Below are 17,705 nucleotides of genomic sequence, written 5' to 3' on the forward strand. Positions count from 1 at the left end.
TTTAAAATGGATCTGGGTCACAGTGGGATCCCGTCCGTCCGCCGCCGCCGGCCCCAGGCGTCCCGCTCATTTACGGCCGATCCGCCCGCTTTACTGCAGCCAATCCCCGTGACGCGGTTTAGCGGCGACGAAGCGCCGCTGCGTTAACGCGTCGCCGGTGAGCAGGTGTGTCTCTGCAGTAGACTGTCGCACCGCTGAGATCCGTGACAGATGGATGCGACATGTCGATGCCCCGGCGTCACACAAGTCATATTTAGGAACATGAAGAATCAGGACGAGTTCCACAAACTCAGGAACTTTCACTCATTCGAGCTTTATTTATGAAGGACACAGAAAATAGGTCCAAAGGAAAAGATAAAAAAAGACATACACAATAAAAAAAGAAAAGAAATAGTTTTAATCCATATCCTCCTGAGACCCAGGAAAGTGACATTTTTGGATTTTTTTTACATTAAATAATTGTCTTGATTGGAAACTGCATAATGCAGTAGTTTATCAGATATATTTTTACAATTATTATTATTATTTTTTAATTTATGGAATGTCCTTTGCAATGGACAGCATTTTTTCAGTAAAACTGTCAAACTTTTGTCCCCTACAGAGGACAAAAATGCATTGCTGGGTCTCAGGAGGAGATGTTATTAACACATAATTAGGGATGTACCGATACCACTTTTTTCCAGACTGAGTACAAGTACTTACACTTGAGAACAATGTAAAAAAAAAAAAAAAACTGTAAAAAAAAACGTGTTATTCCGGCAGCAGGGGTGCTGAAAAAATACTGTTAAATAACGGAAAATAACCATCTCATACAAATACGGTAATTTTCCATAATTAAAATACAGTTTTTTGCCCTAACCTTGCATGATATTTTGCTTTTTTTTTTTTTTTTTACTTTTTAATGTTTAATAAAGAATATTTACATGTATTAAAACAATCAAATTACATATATATATATATATATATATATATATATATATATATATATATATATGTAATTTGATTGTATATATATATATATATATATATATATATATATATATATATATATATATATATATATATATATATATGTGTGTGTGTGTGTGTGTATAATTTTTTCAATGAGACTCAGTTGTACAATCCACTGATAAAAACTGTATTTGGACAGTTTATCAGTGCTTATGCATGTTACACATTCACAAAAATATATTTATTCATTTTTTTGTTGTTGTTGTTGTGAAACCTGACGTAATTACACAAGATTTGTCAATTAACAAACAAGTCTTGTTAAACTTAAAGAACAAATACTTCTTTTACGGTTAATTGTCAGTAATTTTATCTTTTTTTTTTTTTTTTTTTTTTTTTACAGTATTAAACTTTAAATTAACAGTTTAATCTCATAAATAGAAAAGAAATATTTGTGAAATTATGATACATTTGCAAATGTATTTTAACTGTATTTTTCTGTGAAAAAAGAACAAAATTCTTTTTAAAAATTGAATTTTTTTGGTTATTCACAGTTACAGTTTTTTCATGTTATTTTACATTTGACATGTAATATTACAGTCTGTTTTTGTAATTTATTGATATTTTCCTGTATCTTGAAAATACAGGAAAAATCTGTAAAATAAACAGGAAATTTCTGTTAAATCACAGATTTTTTTTACAGTGTACTTGCTGATACCGAGTACTGATACTAGTCCTTAATCCCATTCCAGTTGTTAGTTCCTTTTGTAAATGTGCTTTATTGTCATTGTCATTAGTCTGACTGAACAAAGTGCTGCTACTGACATTTATTGTGTTGGAATGAGCGTTTGTCAGTCAATCCAACCCATCCTGGAATTCAAATGGGGTCGGCTGGAATTTCAATTAATTGATAAAAATAAAAATAAAAACTTACTGATAAAAAATATGTGTTGAGTTGACAGAGACAATCCCAATACATAAAAAACAAACTGTGAAGCTGAAACTGATGATGTCCTGGTGTTCGCTCTGTTTCTAGATTCCCAGGAGTTGCCAAGTATCATATCAAATACGTGACATTCCTGCAAATTTATGGAATACTGTGGACAAATGTTTTCACATACCGGACGGATTTCCTCCTTTTGAAGAAATGAAAGCTTTGACAGTGTTCCAAATCAAGGTTATTATCGTTAACGAAAACTAATGAAATGACTAAAACTAGAATTGTAAAAACATTTTCGTTAACTGAAATAAATAAAAACTATCATTAAAAGAAAAAAAAAAGATAACTAACTGAAACTGTATTGTGTGCTTACAAAACTAACTAAAACTATAACAATTCTGGATAAAATTCCCTTCGTTTTCACCTTTGTCAATGTTGGATTAATATAAAATTGATTTATTTCCCCCAAGCAATTTGAGCTAGCGGCACCATACGACACTTGACGGTCCGTCACTTGTGGTTTCCAGTCGTCTTCTGGTCCCCACTCTACCTGGAAACATGGAGACTAAAGTTGGGAGAAAGCAGCAGAGTCCTGTCTGGGATTTATTTGAATACGACGACAGAGAAGAAGAGAAAAGTACGGAAGCGTATTGCATTCACAAAAAAAATTATTTCGGCTCTGTTTTTCTGAATTAATGAGATAATTATCTCATAATTACGAGAAAAAATAAGTTAAAAAAAAAAAATCGGCGCTGTTTTTCTGAGTTTATGAGATACTGTTTCCTGAAAAAAAAAAAAAAGCTCTGTTTTTCTGAGTTTACGAGATACTGTTTTCGAAAAAAAAAAAAAAAAAGCTCTGTTTTTCTGAGTTTACGAGATACTGTTTTCCGAAAAAAAAAAAAAAAAAAAAAAGCTCTGTTTTTCTGAGTTTACGAGATACTGTTTTCCGAAAAAAAAAAAAAAAAAAAAGCTCTGTTTTTCTGAGTTTACGAGATACTGTTTTCCAGAAAAAAAAAGCTCTGTTTTTCTGAGTTTACGAGATACTGTTTTCTGAAAAAAATAAAATGTGTCTCTGTTTCTCTGTCAGTGGGACAGTGGTCCCTGGTCCAGGCAGGAGCTCCTTCTATCTGTGCTGCTGAAAGCCTCTCGGGGGAGCGTGAAGTTGTTTCCGTTCTCGTAACCGGTTCCGATTACGGATCATGGAACTAGTTTCATTCACAGAAATCAGAACCAAGCCCCGCTTCGTGCACAGATCAAGCCCTTCAACCACACCGGCGCTCGGAGCCTGTAGCCCGGTTTCCTGACAGGGCACGACCGCGGTGATGGGAGTTGGCATTAATGAAGTCAAATAAAATGACATTCACCAGCATTAAAGAAAATATACACAGCAGAAGAGTGCAAATGTGGATTCATTTATTTGTCGGACCTGATGGAAAGCATTAGTCAGAACTAGATCCATGGAGGAGCGGCTTGGTGTACCAGTTCGTCCCTCCCCAATAACTTTCCATCAGGTCCAGGCGGACAGCTATCCGCTCCCCGGTGTGTAAGCCGGACTGGAGCGGGTGGACGGAGCAGCTCAACTCCACAGAACAGCGGCGCTCGGAGCCTGTAGCCCGGCACCACGACGCGGTGATGGGAGTTGGCATTAATGAAGTCAAATAAAATGACATTCACCATGATTAAAGAAAATATGCGTCTCGGTGTCCCGGTTCACCTCCCACCCCCAGACAGCTTTCCATCAGGTCCAGGTAAAGCTATGGGGGTGGGGGGTGAACCGGGACACCAAGACGCTCCTCCACAGATCTAGTTCTGACTAATGCGTTCCATCAGAGTTACCATGGAGGACGCAGAGCAGCTGGAGCAAGACCACCAGCGATGGACAACACTGGTTCACCTGGTCGGCCCAATGCACCGGGACGGGACACCTGCCCCATGGCAGGAGTCCTAGTAGTGGTAGTAGTCATTAATGCCAACTCCCATCACCGCGTCGTGGTGCCGGGCTACAGGCTCTGAGCACCGGTGTGGTTGAAGGGCTTGATCCGTGCACAAAGCGGGGCTTGGTTCTGATTTCTGTGAATGAAACTAGTTCCATGATCCGTAATCGGAACCGGTTACGAGAACGGAAACAACTTCACGCTCCCCCGAGAGGCTTTCAGCAGCACAGATAGAAGGAGCTCCTGCCTGGACCAGGGACCACTGTCCCACTGACAGAGAAACACAGCCACATTTTATTTTTTTCAGAAAACAGTATCTCGTAAACTCAGAAAAACAGAGCTTTTTTTTTTTTTTTTTTTCGGAAAACAGTATCTCGTAAACTCAGAAAAACAGAGCTTTTTTTTTTTTTTTTTTCCGGAAAACAGTATCTCGTAAACTCAGAAAAACAGAGCTTTTTTTTTTTTTTTTTTTTCGGAAAACAGTATCTCGTAAACTCAGAAAAACAGAGCTTTTTTTTTTTTTTCAGGAAACAGTATCTCATAAACTCAGAAAAACAGAGCTTTTTTTTTTTTTCAGGAAACAGTATCTCATAAACTCAGAAAAACAGAGCTTTTTTTTTTTTTTTTTTCAGGAAACAGTATCTCATAAACTCAGAAAAACAGCGCCGATTTGTTTTTTTTAACTTATTTTTTCTCGTAATTATGAGATAATTATCTCATTAATTCAGAAAAACAGAGCCGAAATTATTTTTTTTTGTGAATGCAATACGCTTCCGTAGAAAAGAGATAAAGAAACTAAAACTAAACTAAAACTAAGCATTTAGAAAATAAAGAAAACAAATAAAACAAACCCGCTCTGAAAACTAATTAAAATGAACTGAATTAGAGAGAAAAAAAAAAAGTCAAAATTAAATACAACTAAACTATAATGAAAAATCCAAAACTATTACAACCTTGTTCCAAATGGTCCTAGTGTCATCTTTTTGGACCGTTCTAAACCAAAACAATGCACAATAAGCAGAATCATTAAACAGGCAAACGACTCCAAGGAATCGATCTACTAAGAACCAGTTCTCAAAAAGAACTGGTTCTCAGTTCTCAGTTCCCATCCGTATGCATGACTGTATTTCCTTGAGTACTTCCTGTCTGTTTTCTTTTTTTTTTTTTAAATAAATGTAAACTTTTAGTGTGTCTGATGAATGAAGGTATTTTATTCATGGACTAGATATCGTTTTGTGCTCAGTTCTGTGGATGTGAACCGTTCTAAACCCACCTGTGAGTCCGTCCTTATCTGTCCAACAGTTCAGACTTCACCTAAACAGAACCAGATCCTGCAGCCTCAGACGGTCACAGTCCAGCCGAGACAGTGGGTTTATGTGGACGTATGTTCTGTTCTGTATGACTTTAATCCACTACACTTCTGATTGTCCTCCTCCAACGCTGGTCCAGTGTCTAAAAACAGTCACTTTTCCACTGGACACATGCTCTAAACCTTTGGTGGTTTTTTAGTTCGACTACCTGAGTCCATTTAAAGGGGTCATATTAAACCCACTTTTCTTAGTCTGTGGTTCATTTCTTTGTGTGTTCAGACCCTAATAGTTCAGACAGTTTGAATTTGAACCCTCCAGCTGCTGCAGAGCTGTCTTTATATGAGTACATTTAACATCAATTCAACTATATAAAACTATTAGGTTTAAAATGAACACGATCTTATCCCCTGATAGAAAACACAGTTTACTCCAGCACAGAGCACCTCAGCTGACTGGTTTTATTAAGTAGTCTGTGGGTGGGTTTTGGGCTATGTTTGGATGGTATTTGGGTTGTTTTTGGATGATGTTTGGATGGTATTTGGGTTGTTTTTGGATGATGTTTGGGTGGTTTTTGGGTTGTTTTTGGATGATGTTTGAGTGGTTTTTGGGTTGTTTTTGGATGATGTTTGGGTGGTTTTTGGGTTGGTTTTTGATGGTTTTTAGTTGATTTTTGGATTGTTTTTAAGTGATTTTTGGGTTGTTTTTAGGTGATTTTTTTAAGGATGTTTTAAGGTGATGTTTGGATGGTTTTTAGGTCATTTTTAGGTGTTGTCTGGGTGGTTTTTAGGTCGTTTTTAGGTGTTTTGGATTGTTCTTAGGTGGTTTTTGGGCTATTTTTAGGTTGTTTTTGGATGATGTTTGAGTGGTTTTTGGGTTGTTTTTGGATGATGTTTGGGTGGTTTTTGGGTTGTTTTTGGATGATGTTTGGGTGGTTTTTGGGTTGTTTTTGGATGATGTTTGAGTGGTTTTTGGGTTGTTTTTGGATGATGTTTGAGTGGTTTTTGGGTTGTTTTTGGATGATGTTTGGGTGGTTTTTGGGTTGGTTTTTGATGGTTTTTAGTTGATTTTTGGATTGTTTTTAAGTGATTTTTGGGTTGTTTTTAGGTGATTTTTTAAGGATGTTTTAAGGTGATGTTTGGATGGTTTTTAGGTCATTTTTAGGTGTTGTCTGGGTGGTTTTTAGGTCGTTTTTAGGTGTTTTGGATTGTTCTTAGGTGGTTTTTGGGCTATTTTTAGGTTGTTTTTGGATGATGTTTTGGTGGTTTTTGTGTTGGTTTTGGGTGGTTTTTAGGTGATTGTTGAGTTGTTTTTTGGTGGTTTTTGGGCTATTTTTGGGTGATTTTAGATGGTTGTTGGATGATGTTTGAGTGATTTTTGGGTTGTTTGTAGGTGGTTTTTAGGCTATTATTGGGTAGTTTTTAGGTGATTGTTGGTTTGTTTTTTTGGTGGTTTTTGGGCTATTTTTGGGTGATCATGAAAGAGCATGAAAAATACTCTATAAATTTAGAGGTAGAACATTTAAAACCATAATCATACAGCAATAAAATAATGAAATCCAACCAATAGGGGAATTGATCTAAGGTTCAAAACCCTCTTAGATTAAAACTGTCAAAGACTCCTGGCCCCAGTAGACTAATACTGGAGGACAAACTGCTGAACAGGACAGGGTTAAAAAATAATAATTCTGGCAAAAATCCAGTGGATTTCTACAACCTTTTTGAATTCCTTCTTAATTAGTTACATCTATAACTAGTTCCGTCTCCACATTTGCACATATAAGGTCCAGACTTCAGGCGAAAATTTCTCACTCCAAACCACCTTTCTGGTGTCATTACTCAGAAATAGGGTTGAAGATGGACCTGTGGAGTTGAATGAAAGAAGAATTCAGACCCAAGCAGAGCATTTACAGTTTTTGTAGACCACAGGGAAATGTGGGAAAAGAAAGAACAACATTTTAAAAAGACAAATATCCCTCCTTTAAGTGGACCAGTGTCCTTCCTCGTATCAGTTTCAGCCACAAACCAGGGACTGAATTGACTAAATGAAGCTGACGCCGCCTCAGATCTTTGCAAAAGTCACAGAACATTTGTCAGAAATGTCAGATCAGCCGCTGGGAGGTAACATCATTAAGATAAAAGCACTGATCTGTAACTAAAGCAGAACAAACCCCCTCATCAGTGTAAGGCAGAGGTGTCAAACATATGGCCCACGGGCCAAAACCGGCCGCAAAAGGGTCTGATCCGGTCCAATTGGATGAAAATATAGAAGATATTTACAGACAAGGATGGTCTGGGTTTATGTCTGCTGTCATCTATCAGGCTTTTGTTTTTTTGTTTTTCCTTCGTGGCTATTGTCCTTCAGTAGTCAAAATTTTAAAATTAAAAGTAAAAATATTGAGATAAAAACTTAAAATTACATGATTAAAAAGTCAAAATAATAAGATAAAAAGTCACAATACAAGACAAAAAAGTCAAAATTATGAGATTAAAATCTTTTAATTATGAATTTAAAAAGTCAAAATTATGACATAAAAAAATCTAAATTATAATTAAAAAAGTCAAAATTAAGAGTTAAGAAGTCATTATTATTATTATTATTATTATTATTATTATTATTATTATCTTATAATTTAGACTTTTCATGCTGATTTTTTTTTAACTATCACATGTGTCCTTCCTTAGATCTGACTGTGGAACCTGAACTAAACTGAGTCAGACGTTCCTGCTTTAATCCCTTTTATGGCCATTGTAATGTCTGATGGCGTTTATCGGATGATCGATGAACATATTAAGTGCAGATCAGCTCCAGGTATCCCATGGCACCATGTTGGGATTGTGCTCCTGAGCAGAGCGTCTGTAATTGGATGAAGGTTTGATTTCCAGGCGGTGGAAGAAGTGGATGTGCTCTGTGATGGAGGTCTCAGATCAGGTTCCTTTGTTCTTGAACATGGAGTCGTATAAACGCAACATCAAACGTCTGAGTCAGAGGAACTGATGGATCATGGAGCGGTGGAGTGGCATCGACGTTCTCCTCTGAAGAACATCTGATCCATCAGTTCAGTCAAAAAACAAAGAAACAGAGATGGGTTTAGTTTAAACTCATGTGTTCGGGCATTTAACGGAAGAATACTGACAATAAATGAAGTCTAGAAATACAGCCAAGTGCATATAATTATACAGTAATAGAATAGAATAGAATAGAATAGAATAGAATAGAATAGAATAGAATAGAATAGAATAGAATAGAGTAGAGTAGAACAGAGTATGAGAATAGAATAGAATAGAATAGAATAGAACACAGTAGAGTAGAATAGAATAGAATAGAATAGAATAGAATAGAACACAGTAGAGTAGAATAGAATAGAACAGAGTAGAGTAGAATAGAATAGAACACAGTAGAGTAGAATAGAATAGAACAGAGTAGAGTAGAGTAGAATAGAAAACAGTAGAGTAGAATAGAATAGAACAGAGTAGAGTAGAATAGAACACAGTAGAGTAGAATAGAATAGAACAGAGTAGAGTAGAATAGAATAGAACACAGTAGAGTAGAATAGAACAGAACAGAGTAGAGTAGAGTAGAATAGAAAACAGTAGAGTAGAATAGAATAGAACAGAGTAGAGTAGAGTAGAATAGAACACAGTAGAGTAGAATAGAATAGAACAGAGTATTAGAATAGAGTAGAATAGAACACAGTAGAGTAGAATAGAGTAGAATAGAATAGAATAGAATAGAGTAGAGTAGAGTAGAACAGAGTATGAGAATAGAATAGAGTAGAATAGAACACAGTAGAATAGAATAGAACAGAGTATTAGAATAGAATAGAGTAGAGTAGAATAGAATACAATACAATACAATACAATACAATAGAATACAATAGAATAGCCTTTATTGTCATTGTGCTCCTCCAATATGAATAAAACACTAGTTCTACAGAAATAAGAATAGTCTTCATCGTCATCTTCGTCGTCAGCATTGTCTTCGGCGGCATTGTCATTCTTGTCGTTGTCATCTTCATTTTCACCGTTGTCTTCTCCGTCTTCTTCGGCTGCGATGTCATTGTCGTCATCATTGTTGTTGTCGTCGCTGTCATCGTCATCGTCGGTGGCGTCTCTGGCAGCGGCGTCTTCATCTTCGTCGTTGTTGTCACTGACGTTGTTGTCTTTGTCGTCTTCATTGTCAGTGTCATCTTCTCCATCACCTTCATCTTTGTCTTCTTTTTTGTCATCTTTGTCGTCTTCTTCGTTGTCGTTAGCAATTTCTTCAAACATCTCTGATGAAACCACAGGTCAGATTCATTTGAGATTTTTTATGTTTCTTCTTTGGGACAACGTCTACAAAGTTTGTTCACATTTTTGAGAAATTTTGATTTTTTAAATGTTTTTAAATATTCTAACTGTTTCTTTCTTTCTACTGGTCCATCTGTTGATGGTTTAGAACATGTAAATGGTTCCAGATATCAGTCTAGTTCCTACTGATCACTGATTGAAGTCATATATGGACTGTGATTGGAGGAGTTCAGTTCTCCTCCAGTGAAAGTCCCGCCCACTTCTATAGTTAGATTGATCTGCATCCAGAACCACAGGACTGGAACACTGAACAGAACCTGAACAACCTCACAGATTCAACTGGATCTGATCCACATAGAACAGACACTGACGTACAGGGACACTGGGACAGTTCTTCAACGTTGGTAGAAAATAAATGTTTGTATTTGAACCAAACAACAGTTTTTGTGTCAAAGGAATGAATGTGTTTTACTGTTTGATTTAATGAAGCTTCAACCAAAGCTCTGACAGAAACACGACAAACACTCGACAGAATGTGAGTCCTTGTCTGTGAGCGTTTTCTAAAGACTGAAAATATACTGTAGGCTATTGTGCTTTTATTTGACTGGTCCGGCCCACTGGAGATCATTTTGAGGTGAATGTGGAACCTGAAAGAAAATGAGTTTGAGACCCCTGATATAGACGGAAACGAACAGTTCCAGGAGTTCATGTGGTTTTCAAGGCAGATGCATCAGGTCAGGGTTGAATTCTGTTGGATTATTGGATGTTTCTGACACCTGGGGGTCATGTTGGAAACTCCGCCTAAATAAACACCTTGTTTATTACATGCAGACGTGCTTGACTGACACCCATGTTTTGTTTTTGCTCCGACAGGAAACCATCACCATGACTACCAGCACAGCCACCTGGACCTGACCGCACTGACCCCCAAACTGGGTAAGAACCTCCAACTGCAACAGGACATGGGTTCAGAGCACACATGGACTTTAGAACGTGGATCTGGACCAGTTTGACCAACATCTGCACCTTTAAAACAAAGTTTTTATGACACTGATCGACCCTTTTTTAACCCTTAAAGACCCAGAACTATTTATCATTCCCAAGTCGTTTATCATTATTTATTCTGATTTTATTCTTTGTATTTTTTTTTTTTTTAGTGTGAATTCTGTATTTTCTAAATTTAATTCACTGATCATGTAGATGTTCAAGTAAACTCGAGTAAATTCAAAGGTTTTTAAATCAAAAACAGAGAAAAACCGAGGGAGGGACTTTTTCAGCAAAATCTATCATTAATTGAATATAAAAACACATACAACCTTATTTTATTGTTTATTCTTCCTTTTGTTGCCTATTTGACCATTTCTCTTCAATTTTGTTCAGTTTGTGGCTTGTTTTGTTCATGTTCATGTTATTATCAGTGTTGGGCACATTGCTTTTTAAAAGTAATTAGTTTTAGTTACTAGTTACTTTCCCCAAAAAGTAACTGAATTAGTAACAGAATTACTCCTTCATAAATGTAATTAGTTACCAGGGAAAATAATTATTGCGTTACTTTTTTAAAAACCTTCAAATATGTAAAAGAAAACTGATTTCTGAGTGTGTTTCACAGGTCAGTTTCATAGAGTAGAACAGCAGACAGGTTCTGAAGACCAGGACTATGGTGAGGCTGGGGTCCACCAGGGCCTGTCTGGGGTCCACCAGGGCCTGTCTGGGGTCCACCAGGGCCTGTCTGGGGTCCACCAGGGCCTGTCTGGGTCCACCAGGGCCAGGCTGGGGTCCACCGGGGCCCGGCTTTTCTACCACATGAATGCAGATCTGCATTTACAGAAGCAGATGCTCCTCCAGTTAATCCCACATCTCTTTTTTCAGTGGCTCCTCTCTGATCCAGTGGTAAATGTCTTCAGTCCAGTCAGTCGGACTCACTGATAACTCCTCCCCAAAGTTAGCTGTGCACGTAGCTGCGTTCAAGTGCATGGGGTGTGCTGGGACAACTGAAACTGGCAGATGTCATCAGTGGTTCAGGTGAAGGCAGCGTGGACAGTTCAGACTCATGGACACACAGGTGAAGCATGAAGGCAGTGTGGGGGATCTGAATAGAAGAACGACTTGTAAACGAACGATTCTCAACGAATCGATTCTTATCGTTCACTGAAAGGAGCCATTGAAAAGACTCGACTCGTCCGTGAACGTCACACCTCTGGTGCCTGGCTGAGCGAGTCAGGACGGATAACAGCTGTTCGATATCAGTGCAGAGTAACGCACCACATTTGTCGATAACGGTAACGGCGTTGTAACGTTTCAAATAGTAATTCATTAGATCACCCGTTACTGGAAAAAAATAACGGCGTTAGTAATGCCATTATTCCCAACACTGGTTATTATTTTGTTTTTTTAATTCATGTTGGTTATTTTATTGATCATTCTGGCTGTTTTGTTTTTTTTTTTTTTTGGAAGAAAAAGTGACTTTTTTTTGTTTTTTAATCTATCATTAACTGAACATAAATCATGCGTCTACAACCATCAATATTGATTGTTTAAATTAAAAAAGAGAGAAAAATTGGAAACAGTGTCTTTTCCTGTCTAATCTGTCATGAACTGTCTATCCACTGTCACTGATCCACCTCCATGGGTTTTACAATCTTATTTTCTTCATTTTCTTTAATTAGATTAATTTTACATTATATTTTACTGAAATATGACTTATTTTTGTTCAGTTTGTGGCTTATTTTGTGCACGTTACATTATTATTTTGTTGTTGATTTATTATTAATTTTTGGCAGTTTTTGTTCATTTTGTTGCTTTATTTGTTTTTCTAAAAATTTTCCATATATTTTCCACATTATTTATTATTTTATATGTTTTTGTTTTTTATTCTTTTTTGTTCATTTTATTTATTAATCTATATAAGGCCCAGTGTGTCCATCCACTGTCTTTGATCCAACTCTGTTATTCTTTTTTTATGAATTTTTCTTGTTCATTTTTATTTATCTGACTTTTTTTGTTTTTGTTCATGTTGTTGCCTATTATTTTTTTCTTCAATTTAGTTCATCTTGTTGCTTATTTGATACTTTTTACTTGAATTTAGTGCATTTTTTGCTGAGTTTTTCCACATTATTTATTATTTTGTAAGTCTTTTTTTTTTTTTTTATTCATTTTTGTTCATTTAATGATTTATTATTAATGTTGCTTAATTTGATAAATTATTTTGGCTGTTTTTGTTCATTTTGTGGTTTATTTTATCTTTTTTGCTTTATTTAAGTCTTTGGCTTTTTTTTCCACAATTTTTATTATTTTGTTGATTTATTATTCATCTTTCTTCATTTCATGCATTATTTTTTTCTGTTTTTGTTCATTTTGTGGTTTATTTGATCTTTTTTTACTCTACTTTAGTAAATCTCTTGTTTACTTTCTCCACATTTTTCATTATTTTTTAGATTTTTTTTTTTTTAATTCATTTTTGTTCATTTTACTTATTAATACACATAAACCCAGTGTGTCCATCCACTGTCACTGATCCAACTCCATGGGTTTTACTGGTGAATCAATGTTGTACAAGATGACGGTGTTTCCACAGTAACTACAGAGCCTCTGAACGTCCAAATATGGTCATATCTGATGACCATGAAAAGATGAAGAACTGTATTTTACATTAATTATTTCCATGAATTGGTAGGATTAGTGGATGAGCAGGTCTTAAATGGTTTAGATCGGTGGATGTTTGGGTCTTTAAGGGTTAAACACATTTTCATATTTTCTGTCCTTGAAGAAAAACAAGTGAAACAATCCTAGACGCAGACTTTTTCTAATTGCGAGGACAAAAGTATATCTTTCACGGGGAAATTAAATGTGAGGAAGGGCTGATAAAGACGCCCTGTGAGGAAATGAAAAGTGTATCATCACTTCAGTCAAGTTCCTGAAAACTTAATTACTGTTATTATGTTCCATCTGTTTTACAGAGTGGGATTTTATGTGAAAGGAGAGAAGTTTTAACTGTGGAGTTAGCATCGAAATGCCAATGAAACCAAACACTAGTCTGTTTGGGGGGGGGGGGGGGGGGGGCATAGAGCAGAGGAGGGGTCCAGTGCATATAGAAAGTGTGGAAATGTAGAGTAAGATCCGATGTAGAAGAGACGAGTAGAAGTCGAATGTTTAAATAAGGGGTCTTAAACATGCGGCCCGGGGGCCAAATACGGCCCCCCCAAAGGTTCCAGTCTGGCCCCTGGGATGAATTTGCAAAGTGCGAAAATTCCACAGTCCAGGCTGTGGAACTCATTTTAGTTCAGGTTCCACATACAGACCAATATGATCTACAGTCAAATAATAACAGCGGAAGAACCGACAAAAAAAAGAATGACTGCAGATTTTCTACTCGGTTTGATGTGAAAAACATAATATTATATTATGCCTATAAATAATGACAACTTCAAATGTTTGTCTTTGTTTTAGTGCAACAAATAACATTAAATTAGGAAAATATTCACATTTACAAACTATCCTGTAACAATAAAATGAGAATAACCTGAAGAAATAAGAACAACCTGAAATGTCTAAAGAAAACTAAGTGTCATTTTAACAATATTCTGCCTGTTATTAAATAGTTTTGTGTATTTGTACATCCCATCTTTAATATAATTATATTAATGATAAGTTGAAGCAGGATATTGTTGAAATTACATATATTTTTCTAAAGAAATTCCAGTCTTTTCAGGTTATTCTCATCTGTTTTTGTGTGTATATATAAATATATTATATTCTCTATGTTATTTTTGTTTTAGTGCAAACAACACCCATTAAATTCTGAAAATATTTACATTTCCAAACTGTCCTTTAAAAATAAAATGTAAATAACCTGTGAATTAAGTGTCATTTTAACTATATTCTGCCTGTTAGTAAATATTTTATGTATTTGTAGATCCCATTTGATATATTTATATATATATATATATATATATATATATATATATATATATATATAGATAGATAGATAGATAGATAGATAGATAGATAGATAGATAGATAGATAGATAGATAGATAGATAGATATAGATATTCTCTTTTTGTTGTATTGATAATTTCTTTCCTTCTACTTTTTTATTCTACAACTGTAACATCCAATAATTTCCCTTTTGGATTGATAAAGTATTCAGATAATACATTTTAAACACTATTTAACACAATTACAGCAGTAATTTGTACAAAATGTACCTGAAAATATATTATCAAAATGATACGTGAAGAAATGTAGATAAATAAGTTCTTTTCGTCCCCTGGTCCGTCTTTGACCCTTTGGACGTCCAGTTTTGGTCCTCTGGCCGTATGTTGGACCCCCCCCCCCCAGGCTGCATTAAACACCCACCTCTGCTTCAAACTCTGCGTCCAACCAGGTTTTGCATCAGAGTTTTCAGGTTAAACTCGGCATATTTTCATAAAGTTGTTGATGTTAATGGAGCCTCTTAAACACGACGTCGTTTTAACAGTGAAATGGGTTTCAACGGTCCTCGGCGCGGCCAATAAAAGTGTAAAAATGGCTGTTGTGAAGCCGCCGCTAACCGTCCTGCATAATTCAGAACCTTCTGGTTTGTGTGTCATTCCATACAACGTACTGTGGACTTGTTCTGTTATTGATCCTGTGTTTCTCACTTGGATTTATCAGCCCACAGAACTCTGGGATATGGTAAGTAATACACAAACACATGTTGAATATGTGGACTGTTGGTATGGGGTGAGGTTGGTGTTAAAATATTCATGTGCAAAAGACAGATATTTGTTCATATTAGTCTGTAGATGTGTGAAAATACATATGTGGAAACTGTTGAATGAGTTCAGTCGTACATTAAATATATGGATTTGATCAGAATACCAATGAATAAGGTCAGTGGATCTGCTGGTAAGTGGATTTTCAGGACCAAAAACACCTGTTTGTTTTTTGTTTTTTTTTTTCATTTTCTGAGACCGGATGTTGCCATTTTTAAGGAAAGAGCTCTAATGCCTCAGTCACAAAGATTCTTATGAACAATGGGTTTGTACGAATCTTCCAGTTCATATAAAATCTGGACATCGTAGACATGCTCCATCCATGAATGTCTACGAACTCCAGATTTTGTACAAACTGGAAGATTCGTACAAACCCAAAATGGTCCGTGTATGTTTTCGTAATTGGATTTTCTTTTCAGAAACAAAAACAAAAACTAGTGGTTCAGTGATTTTTGATTTGAAATAGAAGAATGAAAATTGAATTTCAAAGTGTTTTTCTTTTCAGTGTCCAAACAGATAAACCAAATTTAAAAAACAGTTTGATTTTCCTTTTCACTAATAACAAAAAATAAAGTTACTACCGACAGAAATGGAAAAACAAACCAAAAACACCAGTTTTGTTTTCATTTTCTTAGACTGGATGTTGTCATTTTTAAGGAAAGAGCTCTAATACCTTGGTCATAAAGATTCTTATGAACGATGGATTTGTACGAATCTTCCAGTTCGTATGAAATCTGGACATCGTAGACATGCACCCTCCATGAATGTCTGCGAAAAATTTTACAAACCCATTGTTCTTTAGAATCTTTGTGTCCGAGGCATTAGAACTCTTTCCTTGAAAATGACAACATCCGGTCTCAGAACAAAAAAGAAAAAAAACCCAGGTGTTTTTGGTCCATTTTTCCATTTCTGTCGGTTGTAACTTTTTTCTTTGTTATTAGAGAAAACGAAAATCAATCCATTTTTGAAAATTTGGTTTATCTGTTTAGACATTGAAAAGGAAAAACACCTTGAAATTCAATTTTAATTCTTCTATTTTAAAATGAAAATCTATGAACCACTAGTTTTTCTTTTGTTTCTGAAAAAAAAAATCCAATTACCAACAGATCCACTGACCGAATAAGTTTGAACAAGAATTACAAACACATTCTGTGTTTGTAATTCTTGTTCAAACTTATTCGGTAAACTTTATAATTTCTCATCACCAATACGAATTCACCAACGTGACTCGACTGTCGTAAATGCGTCCCCACTCCACAGACATTATTTCTGGAACAGAGGATCCATGGATTCAGACTGACCATGAGGTCCTTCTCCATGGTCAGAACAGTGGACTAATGGTTGGATTGGACCTGGTTTGGTTCTCTGACTTGGTCGTCCATCTTGGACAGTGATCCTGCCTGATCTGGACCTGATCTGGACCTGATCTGGAACCTGATCTCGACCTGATCTAGAACCTGATCTGGACCTGATCTGGACCTGATCTGGAACCTGATCTCGACCTGATCTAGAACCTGATCTGGACCTGATCTGGACCTGATCTAGAACCTGATCTGGACCTGATCTGGACCTGATCTGGACCTGATCTGGAACCTGAACTCATGGTCAGGCTGTGAATCCATGGATCCTCTGCTCCAGAAATAATGTCTGTGAAGTGGGGACAGATTTTGGAAAGTTGAATCAATGTTGTAGAAGATGACAGTGTTTCCATGGTAACTATGGAGCCTTTGAACATCCAAATATGGTCATATCTGATGACCATAAAAAGATGAAGAACTGTATTTTACACCAATTATTTCCATGTATTGATCGGATTAGTGGATCAACAGGTATTAAACAGTTTAGATCAGCGGATGGTTTTGGTTAAAGGTGGATGTTTGGGTCTTTAAGGTTTGGTGTTAAAAGATCACCATAACCTTCAAAACTAGAATTACATTTAAACAAAACTGTGGAACTAAAATAAAATTAAATACTCATTATTCCTGTTTGCATAGCCACAGAGCGCTGCAGCAGACGGATGAAAGAACCGACCTGTTGTAAACTAATACGAGCACACATCTGTCGAACGCACATGAATGTTTTGACACCAGCCTAACTCCATACTTTTCCTGCCTTTTTCCTTCCACTTGTATCATAAGGTTCAGATTCTCTACCTGCTCACTGGGGGTGGTTTTTATGTCCGTTCTTTTCGGTGTTTGTGTGTTTGCCTCATCCCTCTGCATTACAATCCATGACCTTTAGTCCCATCTCAGAGTCTTCTCCTCCTTCTATTATTCCACCAACACACACTGTTTCCAACCTCTGCACCATATGTTCCTTGGTGTTGTGTGTCCTCTTTGCAGCAGTTGTAGCCCAGGCCTATTTTTAACCCCCCCCCAATACCCTCCACCACCACCCACTGCGCTTCCTGACCCGTGACTGGGCGTCCCAAATACTGAATCTACAGGCACTCACAGCGGTGCATGGAGGATCTCCTGGTGCTGCAAAAAAAAAAAAAAATCACCCAAAACCAAACACTTTAACTCTGAAAGGC

The 17,705-nt window shown here is 36.3% G+C and overlaps 1 protein-coding gene across 1 annotated transcript in view; it reads left to right on the plus strand.

The window, feature by feature from the left end:
- The window catches only part of shisa6 (shisa family member 6), a 120,082-nt gene that overhangs the window by 80,533 nt on the left and 21,844 nt on the right, over window positions 1–17,705 (plus strand). Inside the window, exons 6-7 of the mRNA XM_030140801.1 lie at window positions 10,292–10,354; window positions 15,072–15,092. Of these exons, the coding sequence (XP_029996661.1) occupies window positions 10,292–10,354; window positions 15,072–15,092 (84 nt within the window). The remainder of the gene's footprint in view (window positions 1–10,291; window positions 10,355–15,071; window positions 15,093–17,705) is intronic.

Source organism: Sphaeramia orbicularis, chromosome 8, assembly GCF_902148855.1.
Source record: "Sphaeramia orbicularis chromosome 8, fSphaOr1.1, whole genome shotgun sequence".
In the NCBI taxonomy this organism is placed as follows: Eukaryota; Metazoa; Chordata; class Actinopteri; order Kurtiformes; family Apogonidae; genus Sphaeramia; species Sphaeramia orbicularis.